Source organism: Mastigoproctus giganteus, chromosome 6 (genome assembly GCF_048544385.1).
Source record: "Mastigoproctus giganteus isolate SK-2022 chromosome 6, ASM4854438v1, whole genome shotgun sequence".
NCBI classification, from domain to species: domain Eukaryota; kingdom Metazoa; phylum Arthropoda; class Arachnida; order Uropygi; family Thelyphonidae; genus Mastigoproctus; species Mastigoproctus giganteus.
In genome coordinates, this window is record NC_143580.1 from 171,102,607 (window position 1) to 171,120,292 (window position 17,686).

The window sequence follows — 17,686 nt, forward strand, 5'->3', positions numbered from 1 at the left end:
TGGACAAATTGGAGCAGAATGGTATTAAGGGCAAGTTGCTACAATGGATAAAAGAATGGTTGATTGGGAGAAGACAGAGGGTAGTAATTAATGGGTGCTGCTCTTCGTGGACCAATGTTATTAGTGGAGTCCCACAGGGTTCGGTGTTGGGTCCTCTGTTGTTTTGTATATTTATCAATGATATTGATGAAGGTATATCAGGCTTAGTGTCGAAGTGTGGAAGTTGATGGGTTAAATAAATTTAAGGAGGAACTGGACAGGCATTTCGAGGGAATGGTGTGATTTTTTTTTTTTTTTTTTTGGCTGATGCTGCATAAGCTCATACACTTGCTTTCTTGCATCACATGCCGCTACTACTACTACATGGAAGACTGCTGTACAAATTGGAGACTTATGGCATCAAGGGTAAGCTGCTACAATGGATAAAGGATAAAGGAATGGTTGAGTGGGAGACAATAGAGAGAGTGGTAATCAATGGACACTGTTCTTCGTGGACAAATGTTATAAGTGTAATTCCCCAGGATTCGGTGTTGGGCCTATTGTTGTTTTATCTATTTATCAATGATACTGATGAAGGTATATCAGGTTTAATGTCCAAGTTTGCAGATGATACAAAGGTTGGCAGGGTTGTTAATAACAGTAATGACAGTATGCTACTCCAACTGGATCTAGATAAGTTGGAGCAAATGAGCTGAGAAGTGGCAACTGGAGTTTAACATTGATAAATGCAAAGTACTGCTTATGGGTAGCAATAACCAAAGAGAAACGTACCAACTGGGTGGTACTACACTCAGGGAAGTGGAAAGTGAAAAAGGCCTGCGGGTAACTGTGCAGCCAAATATGAAGTTCGCTGAGCAGTGCAGACAGGCTGCCAGGGCAGGTCATGGAGTCTTGTCAATGATATATAGGAATTCTGCTAGCAGGGACAGGGAGGTGATATTCCCGTTATACAAGGCAATGGTCAGGCCACACCTAGAGTACTGTGTACAGGTCAGGAGGCCTCATTTTAGGAAGGATGTAGAGTTGCTAGAACGAGTACAAAGAAGGGCAACAAGATTGGTGAGGGGAACAAAGGGGTGCTCTTACCAAGAAAGACTTAAGTTCTGCAAATTGCAGCTCCTGGAGAGTAGGCACCTGCGAGGTGATGTGATTGAGGTGTATGCTGATGGGATTCTTTGTCTTGCTCAGACTAAGAACCCGAGGGGGCACAGTTTGAAATTGAGGAAAGATAGTTGCAGAATAGATATGCGGAAATTTGTCTTTAGCCAGCGGTTAGTTGATTGGTGGAACAGACTTCCATCTTTTGCTGTGGAAGCTAATAGCCTAAATTAATTTAAGACTGAGCTGGACAGGCATTTGGAACGAATGGAGGGATGAAATGGGAGGGTTTTTTTGGTTGATGCTGTATAAGCTTGCTTTCTTGCATCGTATGCCTCTACTAATACTAATGCTAATTAATTGTTTAGAAAATAATTTAGCCATTATTCACTTAAAGAAGAAAGTTATTTCTTTATAATAGTCATTCATTCAATAATTCTCAAATATTTGAATTATCTGTCTTAAGGATTCATTCACATTATGGTTTATATAAAAACTGACTTTCGAAAAATCCAATTTTTGAATTCCAGTATTTCCAAAAAAAAAAAAAAAAAGGTTTAACCGGTTTTCGAATTTTTATAAAAAAAAAATAATATATATATATATATATATATATATATATATATATATATATATATATATAATTAAAACAGTAAAAAAATATTTATAGTTATTTTAAAATTTTTCAGTTTATTTAATATTTATGGAACCAGAAAAATATAACAAAATAAAACATACTCCATACAAAACCAAATAAAAAATAACTAAAATCCATAAAAAATAAAAATTTTTATTTCATTTAGTATTTTTTTTTCAGGAAATATGATTTCAAAAAACATAAAATGTCCACTGAACGATTACTTAACCTTGTTCTTATCCTAGATACAAAATTTCTTGAAATAGAAAATACTCTCTCACTGGCTACTGAACTTGGTTTTATCGTTTTCAGGGCATCAAATAATAAACCTAAATTCTTCGTTCTTTTATCAGTTGCCTCAAATACTGAAAATTCGGCCTTCAGTGTCTTCGGATTTGATATTATTTCTTCAGGTTCCTCAAGAAACCTATGAACTGATTTTTCCATGGCTTCTTTTAGAGCATTGCCCTGATTAATAGTTTCTCCATCTCTGATATATTCATCATTTGGAATCTCTTTCCATACAAGAATTTGGATATATTCTAGACAATATTTTTCCAGACAACTTAATAATATTGAGTTTTGAAACTAGTGGAAATACACTAGATTTCTTTGTTGAAATGTTTTGTGGATTTTGCAAATATAGCAAAAGGGTTACCAATTCAACTTTTTTTCTTTCTTGAATTCGTACTTCTAAAAAGGTAAAGTGCAGCCATTATCAACCCACTGCAGGATGGAAGCCTCCTCAACAATTCATGCTGAGGGAAATGGACCACAATCTGCCACGCTGGTCCAGTGCGGGTTGGCAGATCGACTGTATTCAGCAGTCAGGGGCTTGAACCTTGGTCTACTCAAAGAGCGTGTGCTACTGTACTCCCACTCCTGACCACTTGGCTACAGAGGCCTAAAAGCATTTAATAATTTGGAACTAATTTCAGTCTTCAATTTTTTTAGTTCATTTAACAGAAATTCAAATATGCCCTTCACTTGTTAATAAATTGGTATCTCGCCGCCCTAAGGTCTCAGCTGCTAGACATACTGGTCCCAACACTTTAAGAAGCTCCATGATTTTAGGATATTGAGCTTCATTCCACATATGAGAAGCATAAATATCATTCAAAGCTAAAACAACACATTCTTTTAATATTACAAATCTTTCAATCATGACTTCTAAACTATTCCATCTCGTTTGGCAGTCAAGAATCAGACTTAATTCCTTTTTCTTGTTTTACATAATTCTGAAGGATGCTATCTCTTACGGGAGATTGTCTAAAAAATTTGCAAATTTTTCTAAATTGGGAAATTGATTGTTTGTAATTGTCAGACAATATAGGGAATACACAGTCATTATCTAGATCAAGAGAATTTAAAAAATCCTTGCCATAGTCATCTTCCGATTCCTCACTTGTAACATATACATCTGTTTCAGAAATTTCTTTATTTTTATATAACACATCAGTAACTGCTAAGTGTATGGCATGTGAATAGCATAGTTGATTAATTATAGTTGATAATTGGCTAAATTTTTTCATAACAGCGGCACCATCATTTGTCGCTGCAACTATGTTGGTTGCTAGATCCAAATTAAAAATTTGTAGCCTCTCAGAAACTAATCCTAATGTTTTCTTAGCATTGCAGGAACTAGCTATTGGAACTAAGCCCAAATTAAAATCTTCCACAAAATGGTTTACGTTGATATTCAAATATCTGCAATTTCTTTTGCTAGTCCACTCATCTAAAGTTATAGAAAATTTTTTCCCATTCTTCTTAATGCAATCTAATTCATTTATAGTTTCACGTTTGGCATTGTCATAAAACTTACGAATGAGATCCAATACTCGAGTTTTGTTTTTTGGTAATGAATATCCCCATTGTTGCAAAGACTTTCGTTTGAACGAGCATGTTGTAATGCTATAAATGGACAATCCATCCATCGCAGCAGGTTTTGCTATAATTTCATCTAAACTGCTCCATTTTACAAAATTAAAAATACTGGCTTGTTTGTGGGTCCAGGTGTTTCTTGCTTGTCGATTGTTTCTGTTTTCTTGTCGATTATTATTTTATAAACTGCATTCAGATGATTATGGAGATTGCTCGTAGATGATCCTTTGCAGCTCAACATTTTATTACAATGATTGCGGCATGCCTTGTCTTTTCAAACCTTTTTGAAATCATCCCAAACCTCTGACTTATTTGCAACATTCATTTGTCTAAAAATCAAATGAACCATTTTAAATATTTTTATCAATGACATTAATATTTAATAATAAAATAATGTTATATTACTAGAATAGATATTAATATATTTACTTCTGTTGTTTTTGTTTTTACTAACTAAAACACAAATAATAACAAGCAATAACAAACTTCCTATTCCTGATTGTGATCAAACTCAAGTGAACAGAGCTGTCAAGGCGCATTTGTGTACTGTGCAGGACTAAACTGGTCTGGTCTGGTGGGGGTGCACGTGAGCAACACAGCTGATGTCATCGGTCGGTCTGTGTGATGCCACATAGAATAGCATAATAGAATGCATTTGTGGATTTGCATTTCAAACATTTGCCTGACTAATGAAGACTAGTTTTACTACAATATGCTTGTACCCAAGGCAATTTCAAGTCAAAATGTTAACGTTTTTAATTAAATAATTAATTAATTTTTACATATTAATTGTAGTATCTAAAACCGGTTTAAATTTAAAAACCGGTTTTCGAATTTTACAAATTTATCCAAAAAAATGGTTTTTAAAAACTGACAAAGCCTAATTCACATATTACGTAACTCAAGTAGAGAAAAGGTCAAGTATTATGATACATTATGAGTGGAAGTAGTGGTGATTACATGAATGTTAAATAATAGTCTGCTCAAAAAATCTACATCCTGAAATTGGATTTTTACATATACACACACACACATATATATAGTCAGTTAAGTTATAATGTGCATTTTAGCAATTCATGCAAATTTGCTCCAATGCGACTGATATATTAGGGAATGATGCAGCTATAATGTGATTTTCGCATTAGCTCATGCACGATTTCGTCTGCGAGTAACACTAAGTAAACACAAAACCAGGCACCAAGCTGAACATAGTGTAGCAATATATACAAGTTTACGAAGCTTAAAAAATGTCAAACATCAAATGTGTGAGAGCTATTTCCCATTTACTGTAGTTGTATTAGTCAGAGACACACTGTTGTCATTTTGGCTGTATTCACCAGATAACATGTGACATTATAGGCTGACTCGTGTTTTCAGGAGTTCACATTTTTCTGTTCGAACAGAAATTTCATGGCGCGTGATAGCATGAGCACATTTCTGGAGGTCACTACCATAAAACAATAAAAACAATTTGCAGTTCCCGGTTTGTTGGACTCTTTAGTTAGTGCAATCTAATTATAAATGGCTAGTAAACTCGATCTTACTGCATTTTCAATAATACCAATAACTGGAATTGTGTGGGTTTATATGTTATTATGGTGAAATGTGTTTCCCCTTCCATGAAATCTTCGATCATATAAAAAACAAATTTTCAGAATCTTCTCTTCATTCCTATTTTTTAAGCTTGGTTACTCCATATCTCACTTGTGTAAATTGTTTCCCCGTGTTCATCATTATTGATTGCTTATCTTTTTTACTGTTTTAAATTTTACATTGAAAAAAAAAGAAAATCTCAGTGAACAGAAATATCAAATAGGAGGTTTAGATCATTTCACAGACAAGTCTGTTCTATTCATTTGACAATTCTTTGTGTATTCAGTAGTAAGAAAAGGTGCGAAGGAAGCATGCTATATGACGTAATAAAATTGTTGGATATGGCATACACATGGTAAGAATATACCCAGGTCTTTGACATAACATGGCCCTGAATACACACTACTCACACCCCCTCCAGTCATTATCTGGCAGAGCAGAGGCAGCGAGATCATACACTAGCCTGGACGCCTTCTAGAGAGTTACCAATAGTTTTGGTCTGCTGGACTATTTAATGGCCGGGACTGCAAACAGTTTCAGAGCTATACCCTCGAAATGTAAGGAAGATTGGATCTTGCCGTGACGTCCATCATAACTTAAGAGACAACATTCATATTGCATGATGGAAGAGGATTTGTTGGAGCTTTGCCATGGAAACTACATATGGGTTCCACCACTTCAAGCCTCCAATAAGCAAAGCAGTGGTATCCATCTGCTGATGAGAGCTACCTACCACCCAGTATTGCCTGATAACACAGAGGTGCAGCATTCCTCAGTGTGGGCACCACACCTCGAACCTTGCTTATGTTGGTTTGCACCTTGGTGGCCACCTACATGTGCTAGGTACCGTATTTCAGGACTTGTCCATGGGAGTTATACCCAGGGTTACTAACAGAAGACTCAGCAGCGAAGCCTTTGTATGACCCCCTCGTTTTTTTCTTCTCTTCTCCCTTCTCTCCCTTTTTTTTTTTTTTTTTTTAAGGTGTAAGCAGACAATTTGGCTGTCACAGTCCGACCAGACTTTGCCAAAATTAGGTCCACTTGACTTAAATGTAGTAGTTCTAGTAGTAGTAATGGAGGCATGTGATGCAAGAAAGCAAGCGTGTGAGCTTATGTAGCATCAGTCAAAAAAAAGAAAAAAACAATTTCACACAACCATTCCCTCTAAATGTTTGCCCAGTCCCTCCTTGAATTTATTTAAGCTATCAACTTCCACAACAAGGCAAATTTCCAAAATTCTATTCTACAACTGTCTTTCCTCAATTTGAATTTATTCCCATTAAGTTTGAAATCTGAGCAAGCAGAAGAATCCCAACAGAATTCAGCGTGCTCAATCCATTCAAGGCCTTATACACTGCAATCCACCTGCACTTTGCAGGTGCTTCGTCTCCAGTCACTGCAATTTGCAGAACTTAAGCCTTTCTTTGTAAGAGCACCCTTTCGTTCCCCCTCACCAATCTTGTTACCCTTCTCTGTACACGCAAAAGCAACTCAATATCCTTCTTTAAATGAGGCCTCCAGACCTGTACACAGTACTCAAAGTGTGGCCTGACCATTGCTTTATACAAGGGATAATTTCCCTGCTAGCAAAATTCCTGTATATCACTGACAATACCTCATGACTGCTCCGGCAGCCTGTCTGCATTGCTCAAAAAACTTCATATCTGACTGCACAATCACTCCCAGGTCTTTTTCATTTTCTACCATACTAACTGTAGTACCACACAGTTGGTACATTCCTCTGGGGTTATTTCTACCCATATGCAGTACTTTGCATTTGTCAATGTTAAACTTCAGTTGCCACGTCTCATCCCATCTGTCCAAATTTTCTAGATCCTGTTGCAGTAGCACACTGCCATTACTGTCATTAACAACCATGCCAACCTTTGTATCTTTGCAAACTTTGACATTAAGCCTATATACATTAGAATTAGTAGAGACATATGATACAAGAAAGCAAGCTTATGAAGCATCAGCCAAAAAAAAAAAAACAAAAAACCCCACTCCCATTTCACCCCTCTGTTCGTTCGAGATACCTGTCCAGCTGAGCCTTAAATTTATTTAGGCTATCAACTTCCACAACAAGGGATGGAAGTCTGTTCCACCAACCAATTACCCGCTGGCTAAAGGCAAATTTCCGCACATCTATCCTACATCTGACTTTCCTTAATTTGAATTTATGCCCTCTTAGGTGATTATTCTGAGTAAGAGGAAGAATCCCATCGGCATTGAGCATGCTCAAACCATTCAAGGCTTTATACATCTCTATCAGATCACCTCGCTGGTGCCTAGTCTCCAGACACTATAATTTGCAAAATTTAAGCCTTTCTTCGTAAGAGCAACCCTTTGTTCCATTCACTAATCTTTTTGCCCTTCTCTGTACCCGTTCCAGCAGCTCTACATCCTTCTTGAGATGAGGCCTCCAGACCTGTATACAGTACTCAAGGGTGGCCTGACTACTGCCTTATACAAGGGAATAATCACCTCCTTATCCCTGCTAGAAAAATTCCTGTATATCATTGACAAGACACCATGAGCTACTCTTGCAGCCCGTCTGCACTACTCAGAGAACTTCATATCCGCCTGCACAATTACCCCCAGGTCCTTTTTATTCTCTACCACTGTCAGTGTAGTACCACAGAGTTGATACGTCGCTCTGGGGTTACTGCTTCCCATATGTAGTACTTTACATTTGTCAATGTTAAACTTCATTTCCCACCTCTCAGCCCATCTGCTCAACCTTTCCTGATCCTGTTGCAGCAGCATAGCATCAGTAGCATCCTTAACAACCCTGCCAACCTTTGTATCATCTGCAAACTTGGACATTAAGCTTGAAATACCATCATCAATATCATTTATAAAAACAGAAAACAACAATGGACCCAACACTGAACCCTGAGGATCTCCATTAATAACATTAGTCCACGATGAGCAATGTCCATCGATTACCACTCTCTGTCTTCTCCCCCTCAACCATCCCTTTATCCATAGCAGCAATTTGCCTCCGATGCTACACTGCTCCAATTTGTGCAGCAGTTTTCCATGTGCAACAGTATCAAAAGCCTTTCTAAGATCCAAATATATAATATCAAAGTTATTCTGTGCATCCAGTTCTTTTGTGACTACATCGTAGTATCCAATCAAATTGGTCAAGCAAGACTTTCCCTTAACAAAACCATGCTGTGTCCGAGCTATAACTGAATTCTTGTCTATATGATCCTACAGTGCTTCTTTAACCAGTGCCTCCATTAATTTTCCTGGAACAGAAGTTAAACTCACAGGTATATAATTACTTGTGTCAGCCATTCATCCTCCTTTGTGAATTGGGTTCACATTTCCACATCTCCAGTCTATGTGTACCTTCCCTGAGTCCAAAGAAGCTCTCATAATTATGGCTAAGGGTTTGCTTACTTCCTTTGCTGCCTCCTTTAATATAATTGGATAGATCCCATCCACCCAGGTGCTTTTTTTATGTTTATCCTCAACAATTTCTCATCCACTTTCCTCTCAGTTATTACAAATTTGTACAAAATCATCTAGCTCACTGACAGAGTTTACTTCACGTCTGGCATTCACCGTCCTGAATAACTTCTCATGTGTGAATGTAGATACAAAATACTCGTTTAGTTTGTTAACCACCTGAGCAGGATCCTCAACTGTTGAACCATCAATATGGTTGAACAGTTGAGGTGGACCAATATCCAGTGGACCAATCTGATTCATCGCTTTCCTTCTAGAGTTTAAATAGGTAAAGAACTCTTTTCTGTTTTTCTTTGCATCCTTTGCCAAGGATTTCTCATAATGTGCCTTTGCCTGCCTAATCTCCTTTGTAACTTGGTTACTGACCAGCTTATATCTATCATAGGCTTCCATGTCACCCATTAATTTATATGTATCCCGTGCATTTTTCTTCTCTGCCATATGTCTCATTAGTTCATCTAACATCCATTTAGACCTAAACCTTGAACAATATTTCTTAGTTGGTATGTAAAGCCTAGTAACTTCCAAGATAAGTTCTTTGAATGCTTCCCATTTTGAATTTGCTGTTGGTAACATCATCAGTTGGTCCCACTGTATAGAATTTAAATACTGTCTCAGACCATCTTAGTCGCCTTTAAGAAAGCAAAAACCCTTCCCTTTACCCCTGATGGTAGTTACCTCTTGAGTAAATCCCATTTCAGCACACTGTGATCACTGCCACCTAGTGGTTCCTTTATCTGCAGATTCTTAATGCATGAAGAATCACTACTGATATAATCAGATCAAGAGTATTACTCCCTCTAGTTGCCTCCCGAACATGCTGATATAGAAAACAATCACCCAATAAATCCACAAAAGCCTTGCTAGTGTGTGAGCGACTAACCTACAAATTCCAGTCAATATCTGGGAAATTAAAATTCCCCCATTATAAGACTCTCTGATTTACTGGCCCACCCTATTTCCCTGTACAGTTTCTTATTATATTCATCAGAGTCTTTAGGCCTATAGCACACTCCTACTCTCAATTTTAATCTCCCAATGCTTATGTCACACCAAACTGACTCGACACTGCACTGTCCAGCGATGTCAACTGGCTTCACTTCCTTGGATTTTATGTGTTTCTTAACTAATAGCATAACCCCTCCTCCCTTCCTGTCCTGTCTATCCTTTCGGCACACATTGTACTCCCCAAATTCCAGTTCTGCATTCCTTATATCTGTGTGACCCCAAGTTTCTGATATCACAACAATATCTGCCTTTGATGTTTTGAGCAATACCTCAAATTCATCAAAGTTATTTACCAAACTCCTAGCATTGGTGTACACTCAAGTATACATGCATCTGTTCCTATTCTTAGCTACCCTAACACAACCATGTGTTTACTTGTACCACAATGACTCCCAGCAGTCTGTGAAATATCCTGCATCTTATTTTCCAGGCTGCTGCTCATTCCAATAGAAGCAGTGCAAGAATCACTTTAACAAGTGTTGTGAAACTAACAGTAGCCACTCTACCAGTGGCTACTGTTAATCTATTAGTTCTTGTATCCCACAAGCTAGCAGTTTTCCGACCCACCTAACACTGCCTCGATAGCATCACCAAATATTCTTGCACCCTTTCTATTTAAGTGTATCCCATTCCTGTAGAAGCAGTCTCTCCTGTTAACAAGTACAGATCAGGCTGGAAAAAATTCTACCCCTTGAGCCTTGCACAATCTTTCCAGGGCCAAATTGATCAACAAGGCTCTGATCATATACTCCCTCCTATCATGTCTGGGCAGAATTGCAGATGCTTTGAAATTCAACACTAATTCATGGCTTTTTTTCAACAGTGACCTGTACTTGTTAAGTAATTCCGCCAGTCTCCTATTCTTAACATCATTAGTGCCAACGTGCACAACTATATCACCTTTTGTGTCCTTAAAAGATGATATCCGCCCTACAACGTCGTCAACCTTTGCCCCTGGCAGAGATACCCTGGTCCTGTTCCACCTATCCTTTTTACAAAGAATGTTCCCTGTTTCCCCTGACAATAGAGTCACCAACAACTACTAGTCCTGTGGGACCAGTGCATTCTGCCTTGGGGGTTGCCGCTGTGTTGCGTGATGACCAAGTGCAAGCTCTGCCGTTGATGTGGGCAGTTGAGAGCTTGATGGGCCCTCAATTTAGATCCTTCGAGGGCATCCACCCTGTCCTTCAAGCTCTCATATAGGCCCATAACAACGCTGAGTTGTCACCTGATTTCCTTACATCGCGACACACAAAGACATCCCCCATGGCAATATCATGTCCCGTCCCCGATTGATCCACAAACATCAAGCAAGCAGTGCATTTTAAAAGGCTGTGATTCAGAGGGCAACTGCCCCCCCCCCCCTCAGTTCTGCTCTGAGCCACAGCACTCCCATTAGCTTGAGCCTTTTGCTTTGCTGCTCTGGTCTGAGTCTTGATTTCGATTTAATTTCAATAAAATTTCAATTTCAGTACAAAATTATAACCCTAAACTTGTACCCCAACACAGTTATAACGCTGTATATATTTTTCAGTATCAAGTATTATCTACGAGTTCTGTTTATATAACTTCCATATCAAGTTATGTATTAATTAATTATTTACGTTTGTAATCTAAGTCGTTATATGTATTTAGTTAAAAAGTACAATTTAATTGACAATGAAGTTCAACAAGATTAATAGATTTTACTGATTAATTGACAATATTAATATTATATACTATACTAAGCTTACGCTATCTAGTCCGGGATATAACGTATCGTATAACAATGGAGACTAGTTACGAACGGTAAATCTACAGACGCTTAAGTATTAATTAACTTCCAATCTCACTGTCTCAATTCAGAATAAACTAAGGATCCTGACTACGTCTACAAGCTACTTATAGAAAATAATTTAATATAACAATTGGTCAATAATGCGGCTAAATATGGCTAAAAAACTTCTTGTTCAGAAAAGCTGCAACTTGTAACATGTGGATTTGATACCCTTACCGATACAAAATCTCTAAGTTAAACTTTAAACTAAGTATCATAACTAGGAATATATTAGAAAATAAATTAATATGCCAATTTAAGCTAATAAAACAGAAAAAACTTGTCTATTCCAGGAGCAGTAAAAACTTTGCTTGCACAAGGCTACTCTCGTTGCTTATATTCATCAATATCATTGATATATACACAAAACAACAGTGGGCCCAACAGCGAACCCTGTGGGACTCCACTAATAACATTACTCCACAAAGAGCAGCATCCACTGATTACCACACTCTGTCTTCTCCCACTCAATCACCCTTTTATCCATTGCAGCAACTTAACCTTAGTACCATACTGCTCCAATTTGTATAGTAGTCTTCCTTGCGCAACAGTGAATATCAATTCTTTCAGTGTTTTAGACTCCCAGATATCAAGTACAGCTTAGCTTGTCTGAGAGAATGTCTGTAACAAACTCAAGGACTTGTGGCAGAGAAGAAAATATATAGGAAGCATATAAATTATTAGATGACGCAGAAGCCTATGGTATATATAAACTAGTCTGCAATCAAGTCAAAAGGAGGTGAGACAAGCTAAAGCAGATAAGTCTCTGACAAAGAAATGCATCACAAAAATTCTTTACTTATGTACACAGTTGAAGGAAGGATATGAATCACATTGGTCCACTAGATATGAATGGTTTAACTGTTGATAACTGTCAGTTTGTTCGCAGCTCGTGTTGTTGACAAATGTGTTCCCAATTCACAAAGGATGATATGGGTAATTACAGACCTGTAACTTGACTTCTGTTTGAGGGAAAATAATGGAGTTGTTGGTTAAGGAAGTAATGTAGAGTGATCTAGACTGGAGTGCAGTTATACTTCAGTCACAGCATGGATTTGTTAAAGGACAATCTTGTCTCTGACCAATCTGATTGAATACTATCAACCAATCAAAGGAACTAGATGCAAAAAAATTATTTTGACATTGGATACTAGATTTCAGAAAAGTCTGATACTGTTGTACATAAATGACTGTTGTACAAACTGGACAGTGTGGCATTAAGGGCAAGTTACTGCTATGGATAAATGGATGGTTGCATTGGAGAAGAGTAGTTAACAAGGGACTGCTCTTCTTGAAAGGATGTTATTAATGTAGTCCCTCCAGGTTCAGTTCTGGGCTCCTTACTGTTTGCAATATTTATTAATGATGTTGATGAAGGCACATCAAGCTTACTGTTTTAAGTTTCCAGTGATATGAATGTTAGCAGGGTGGTTAATGACAGGAATCAAGGCACACTACTGCAGAAAGACACAGAAAAATTAGGCAGTTAGGCTTAGAAGTGGCAATTGAAGTTTAAGATTTGTAAGTTCCAGGTGCTGCATACAGGCAGCAGTAATCCCAGAATAACATAACAATTATGTGATACCACATTTAAGGAGGTGGAGAACAGAAATGACCTGGGTAATTGTAATGTCTGACATGAAGTTCTCTGATAAGTGCAGACAAGCTGCAAGTACAGCTTGTGGGATTATGTTAAATGATATACAGGAATTTTCCTAGCAGAAACAAGGTAATTATCCTATTGTATAAAGTGATTTTTAGGCTGTATCTTGAGTACTACACACACGTCTGGAAGTCTTACTTTAGGAAGACTAAGCAGCTTATATAACATATGGAACAAATGCAAAGAAGAGCAACAAGAGTAGTCAAGGGCAAAAAAGGGTACTCTTACAAAGGAAGATGAGTTTTGTAAATTGCAGTGTCTTGTAACTAAGCACCCTGTGAGACTTTAAAAGGTTCATATAATGGATTGAGTAAACTAAATACAGATGACATCCTTACTCCTTCAACAATGCAGTTAAGGAACTATAAATTGAAAAAAGGATGGTTGCAGGACAGATGTGAGAAAATTTGCTTTCAGCTAGAGAGTAATTGATTGTTGGAACAAACTTACATCCGGTGTTGTGGAGGTGGAGAGCAGTTTGAATAAATTTAAGGAAGAATTAGACTCGATTTTTTTAAGGAGTCCTTATGTGCTGTAATGTAATAACTAGATCGTATGTATAGCTTAGCTTCACCTCTTCACTTCAGCACTCACCTCTAGAATTAGAATGGAAGAAATTAAATTAATTAGAAATTAAAATTAGGAAGAATTAGACAAATTATTAGTAGATATGAACAGATTTTTTTTTTGTGATGCTATATAAGCTGCTTCCTTGCATCAATGTGCTACTACTAATTTAAAAATATTCTTGCTAATATTACCGCACCCCATCCAATGGATATTCTGCAATATTAACTTGTTCAACATGGAAATAAAGAGCAGGTGCTTAAATGTACAATGCACTAAAGAGTTCTCAATAAACAGTATTATGCTGTAATAATTATTCGCATAAAAGGATTTAAAATTGACTATACAGGAAACCCACACTTTATACAATTCCAATTAACATGTTTTTCAAATTAGCACAGTTTATAAATTGTTACCAAAATTTATTTAAACATGGATTAAAATTCACTTAACATGGTCATTTTCCAGATAGCTGCTCAATAATTACTAAGAAATTATTTGTGAAGAAAATAATCTTAGATTAAAGCTTTGTTGCATTTGGATAATGCCCCTGGCCACCTCAACTGCAGTAGGTGACTAATGTGAAAGTAATATTTTTACCGCAGAATACAATCAGTTTTACAGCCTATGGATCAAGGAATCATTGCAACTTTTAAGGCTTATTAAAAGTAACTGGTAACAAGCCAATTACACTGGTGGAGTTCTGGAAAAAATTACAGCATTAAAAATGTGATTGTGATACTCAGTAAGACAAAGCAACTTATATAATAAACAATAGTACAGAGACCTATTCTCTATGGGGCAGAAACATGGACAGTAAATAAAAGACAACAGGGGAAATTGTTTACAATAGAAATGGACTACTGGAGAAGAGCAACAAGAAAATCGAGACTTTAGAAAATATGAAATGAACAGATTCAGCAAATGATGGAAGTGAAAACTGATATAATCCAAGTAATTGAACAAAAAAAGCTGAGGTGGTATGGACATACCAGAAGAATGGAGAAGGCTAGACTTCCAAAAGTGATTATGAATTGGGTGGCACCAGGAAGAAGGAAGACCAAGGGAGGTGTGCATGGGTGGAGTCTATAAAGGCATAGAAAGGCGAGGAGAGAGAGAGAGAGAGAGAGAGGAAGATAGAGAAAACAGAGAACTGTGGCAAAAAAGGCTAGAACAATAAAAGTTTTTATAGTTTGAGGAAAACCCATTGCATAATGGAAAATTCCTAATGAAGAAAAATGGGATCAAAAATATTCATGAGTCATCAAGTGACATTGAGCATTATGAGAGCTTTATTGAAAATTCTTCTGCTTCATTGTGCAAATGAGTTCATAGGCTTTAGTCGGCAAGTAACTTCAGTTGTTGAAGAAATAGCAAAGATCGGGCACGAACTAGGCTTTAATGAAGTAGACACTACAAACGTTCGGAAGTTATTACTCACATTTCAAAGAATTGAGCAATAATGACCTCCTTAATATAGATCAGCAAAGTGCATATGAAGACAAAAATGCACCAAAGAAAGAGATCACTTTAAAAGGAATTCCAAGTATTGTTTTGAACTGCTGAAAATTTAAAACAACTTAGGGATTTCAACCCTAACCTAGATCACAGCATGCAAGTCTGCCGAACCAGACAATAATTTGAGCTGCTATAGTGAGATGCATGCAGAGAAAAGGAAACAAAAGAGAGGGCAAACTACCTGAGCAAATATTTATTATGAATGTAAATTACATTTATGAACTACATAATAAACTGAATTGTTTCAAACATCATTGTTCACCTTCATAGTTATATTCACAGTAAAAACAGTTATTTTAAAAAAATTTAGTAAAGGTGCTGAAAGCCCGTTGGATGAATTACAGTATTTTACATTGGTTATTATATTCAATTAACATGTTTTCACTGAACATGCCATCTTTGCGGTATACGTTAACTGTGTAAACCAAGGGTCCTCTGTATTTAACTATTAAAGAGTGGTTATCAATGGACACTGCTATTTGTAAACTAATGTTATTAGTGGAGTTCCCCAGGGTTCAATGTTGGGCCCATTGCTGTTTTCAGTATTTATCAATGATATTGATGGAGGTATATCAGGGTTAATGTGCAAGTTTACAGACAATATGAATGTTGGCAGGGTTGTTAATAATAGTAACGATAGTACACTACTGCAACAGGATCTGGAAAAGTTGAGAGATGGGCTCAGAAATGGCAACTGAAGTTTAACATTGACAAATGCAAAGTACTGCATATGGGTAGCAATAATCAAAGAGAAACATACCAAATGTGTGGTACTATACTCAGGGAAGTCAAAAGCGAAAAAGAATTGGGGGTAATTGTGCAATCAAATATGAAGTTCGCTGACCAATACAGATGGGCTGCCAGGGCAGGTCATGGAGTCTTGTCAATGATATGTAGGAATTTTGTAGCAGGGACAGGGAGGTGATTAGCCCATTATTCAAGGCAATGGTCAGGCCACACCTAGAATACGTATACAGGAATGGAGGCCTCATTTTAACAAATGATGTAGAGCTGCTGGAATGAGTACACAGAAGAGCAATGAGAATTGCAAGTGGAATAAAGGGTTGGTGTTACCAAGAAAGGCTTAGGTTCTGCAAATTGCAGCTTCTGGAGACTAGGCACCTGTGAGGTGATCTAATTGAAGTGTATAAGGCCTTGAATGGTTTGAGCAAGCTCAATGCTAAGAGGATTCTACTTTTTTCTCAGATTACTCACCTGAGAGGGCATAAATTCAAATTGAGGAAAGACAATTGTACAATAGATGTGCAGAAATTCACCTTTGGCAAGCAGGTAGTTGATAGGTGGAACAAACTTCCATCTGTTATAATGGTGGTCAACAACTTAAATAAGTTCAGGGCAGAACTAGGCAAACATTTGAAGTGAATGGATAAGTGAAATTGGAGTTTTTTCGGCTCATGCTATATAAGCTTGCTTTCTTGCATCATATGGCTCTGCTAATACTATTTAATTATATACATTTTGATTGCTCCCTGTCAGCATCTGGAAACAGGAAAACGAAGAGAATTTACATGGTATTTTTAACCGAATGAACAATCAGTTTACTTGAATTCATCACTCTTAAACCATGTACAATTAATAATGCTGAAACTACAGCGCATTATATATTTGGTTAATAATAATAACTGCTACTGTTGCCATATTAAATAGAAAATCAACCAAATTAATTAAACAAAACAAAAACCTACTTTCACCACAGGAAGCGCTCGCACCACCCTAAGGAGGGCTCTTCCATGAATGTAGCTTTTTTAATTAATTTCTTTGATTTGTTAACTTTTTTTAATATGGCATCCGTAGTAGTAGCCTAAATACATAACGTGCGGCATTTAAATTTCACATGGTTTAACAGTAATTAATTCAACCACACTGCTTGCTTAAATTAGCAAAATTTTACATTTTGCCAAATAATTTCATATCGGCATACAGTCACTTGCCTTTATAGATTAACAAATAAAATAAGTTTTTAACTGCTTAAAAATAACTGACAGTAATTTGCACATAAATATTCTAACAAAAACCGAAAACAAATCTCACACCCAAGTGTATCTACTTACAGACATTTGACCATGCTTTATCTCAGAAAATAAACATTTAATAGCCTAGAACGCAATACACATCAGCTAATAAATACTGTGCAGCGAGTACAGTACATGTGTTCCTAAAAATCTCTGAGTTATTAGCATTAGCATTAGTAGAGGCATTTGATGCAAGAAAGCAAGCTTATGCAGCATCAGCCAAAAAAAAAAAAAAAAAACCCACTTCCACTTCACCCCTCTGTTCTTTCCAAATACCTGTCCAGCTGAGCCTTAAACTTATTTAGGCTATCAACCTCCACCACAAGGGATGGAAGTCTGTTCCACCAACCAACCACCCGCTGGCTAAAGGCAAATTTCCTCACGTCTATCCT

The 17,686-nt window shown here is 37.0% G+C and overlaps 1 protein-coding gene across 2 annotated transcripts in view; it reads right to left on the reverse strand.

Moving 5' to 3' along the window:
• The window catches only part of mRpL14 (mitochondrial ribosomal protein L14), a 72,733-nt gene extending 55,322 nt beyond the window's left edge, over nucleotides 1-17,411 (reverse strand). The window contains exon 1 of one of the 2 annotated variants that reach the window (XM_090375484.1): nucleotides 17,334-17,394. In XM_090375484.1, coding sequence (XP_090231610.1) covers nucleotides 17,334-17,347 — 14 coding nt within the window. In that variant the 5' untranslated portion in view covers nucleotides 17,348-17,394. Of the gene's footprint in view, nucleotides 1-17,333 lie in introns of both variants that reach the window. The other variant, XM_090375483.1, reaches the window with a different exon arrangement.
• Between the last annotated feature and the right edge of the window lie 275 nt (nucleotides 17,412-17,686).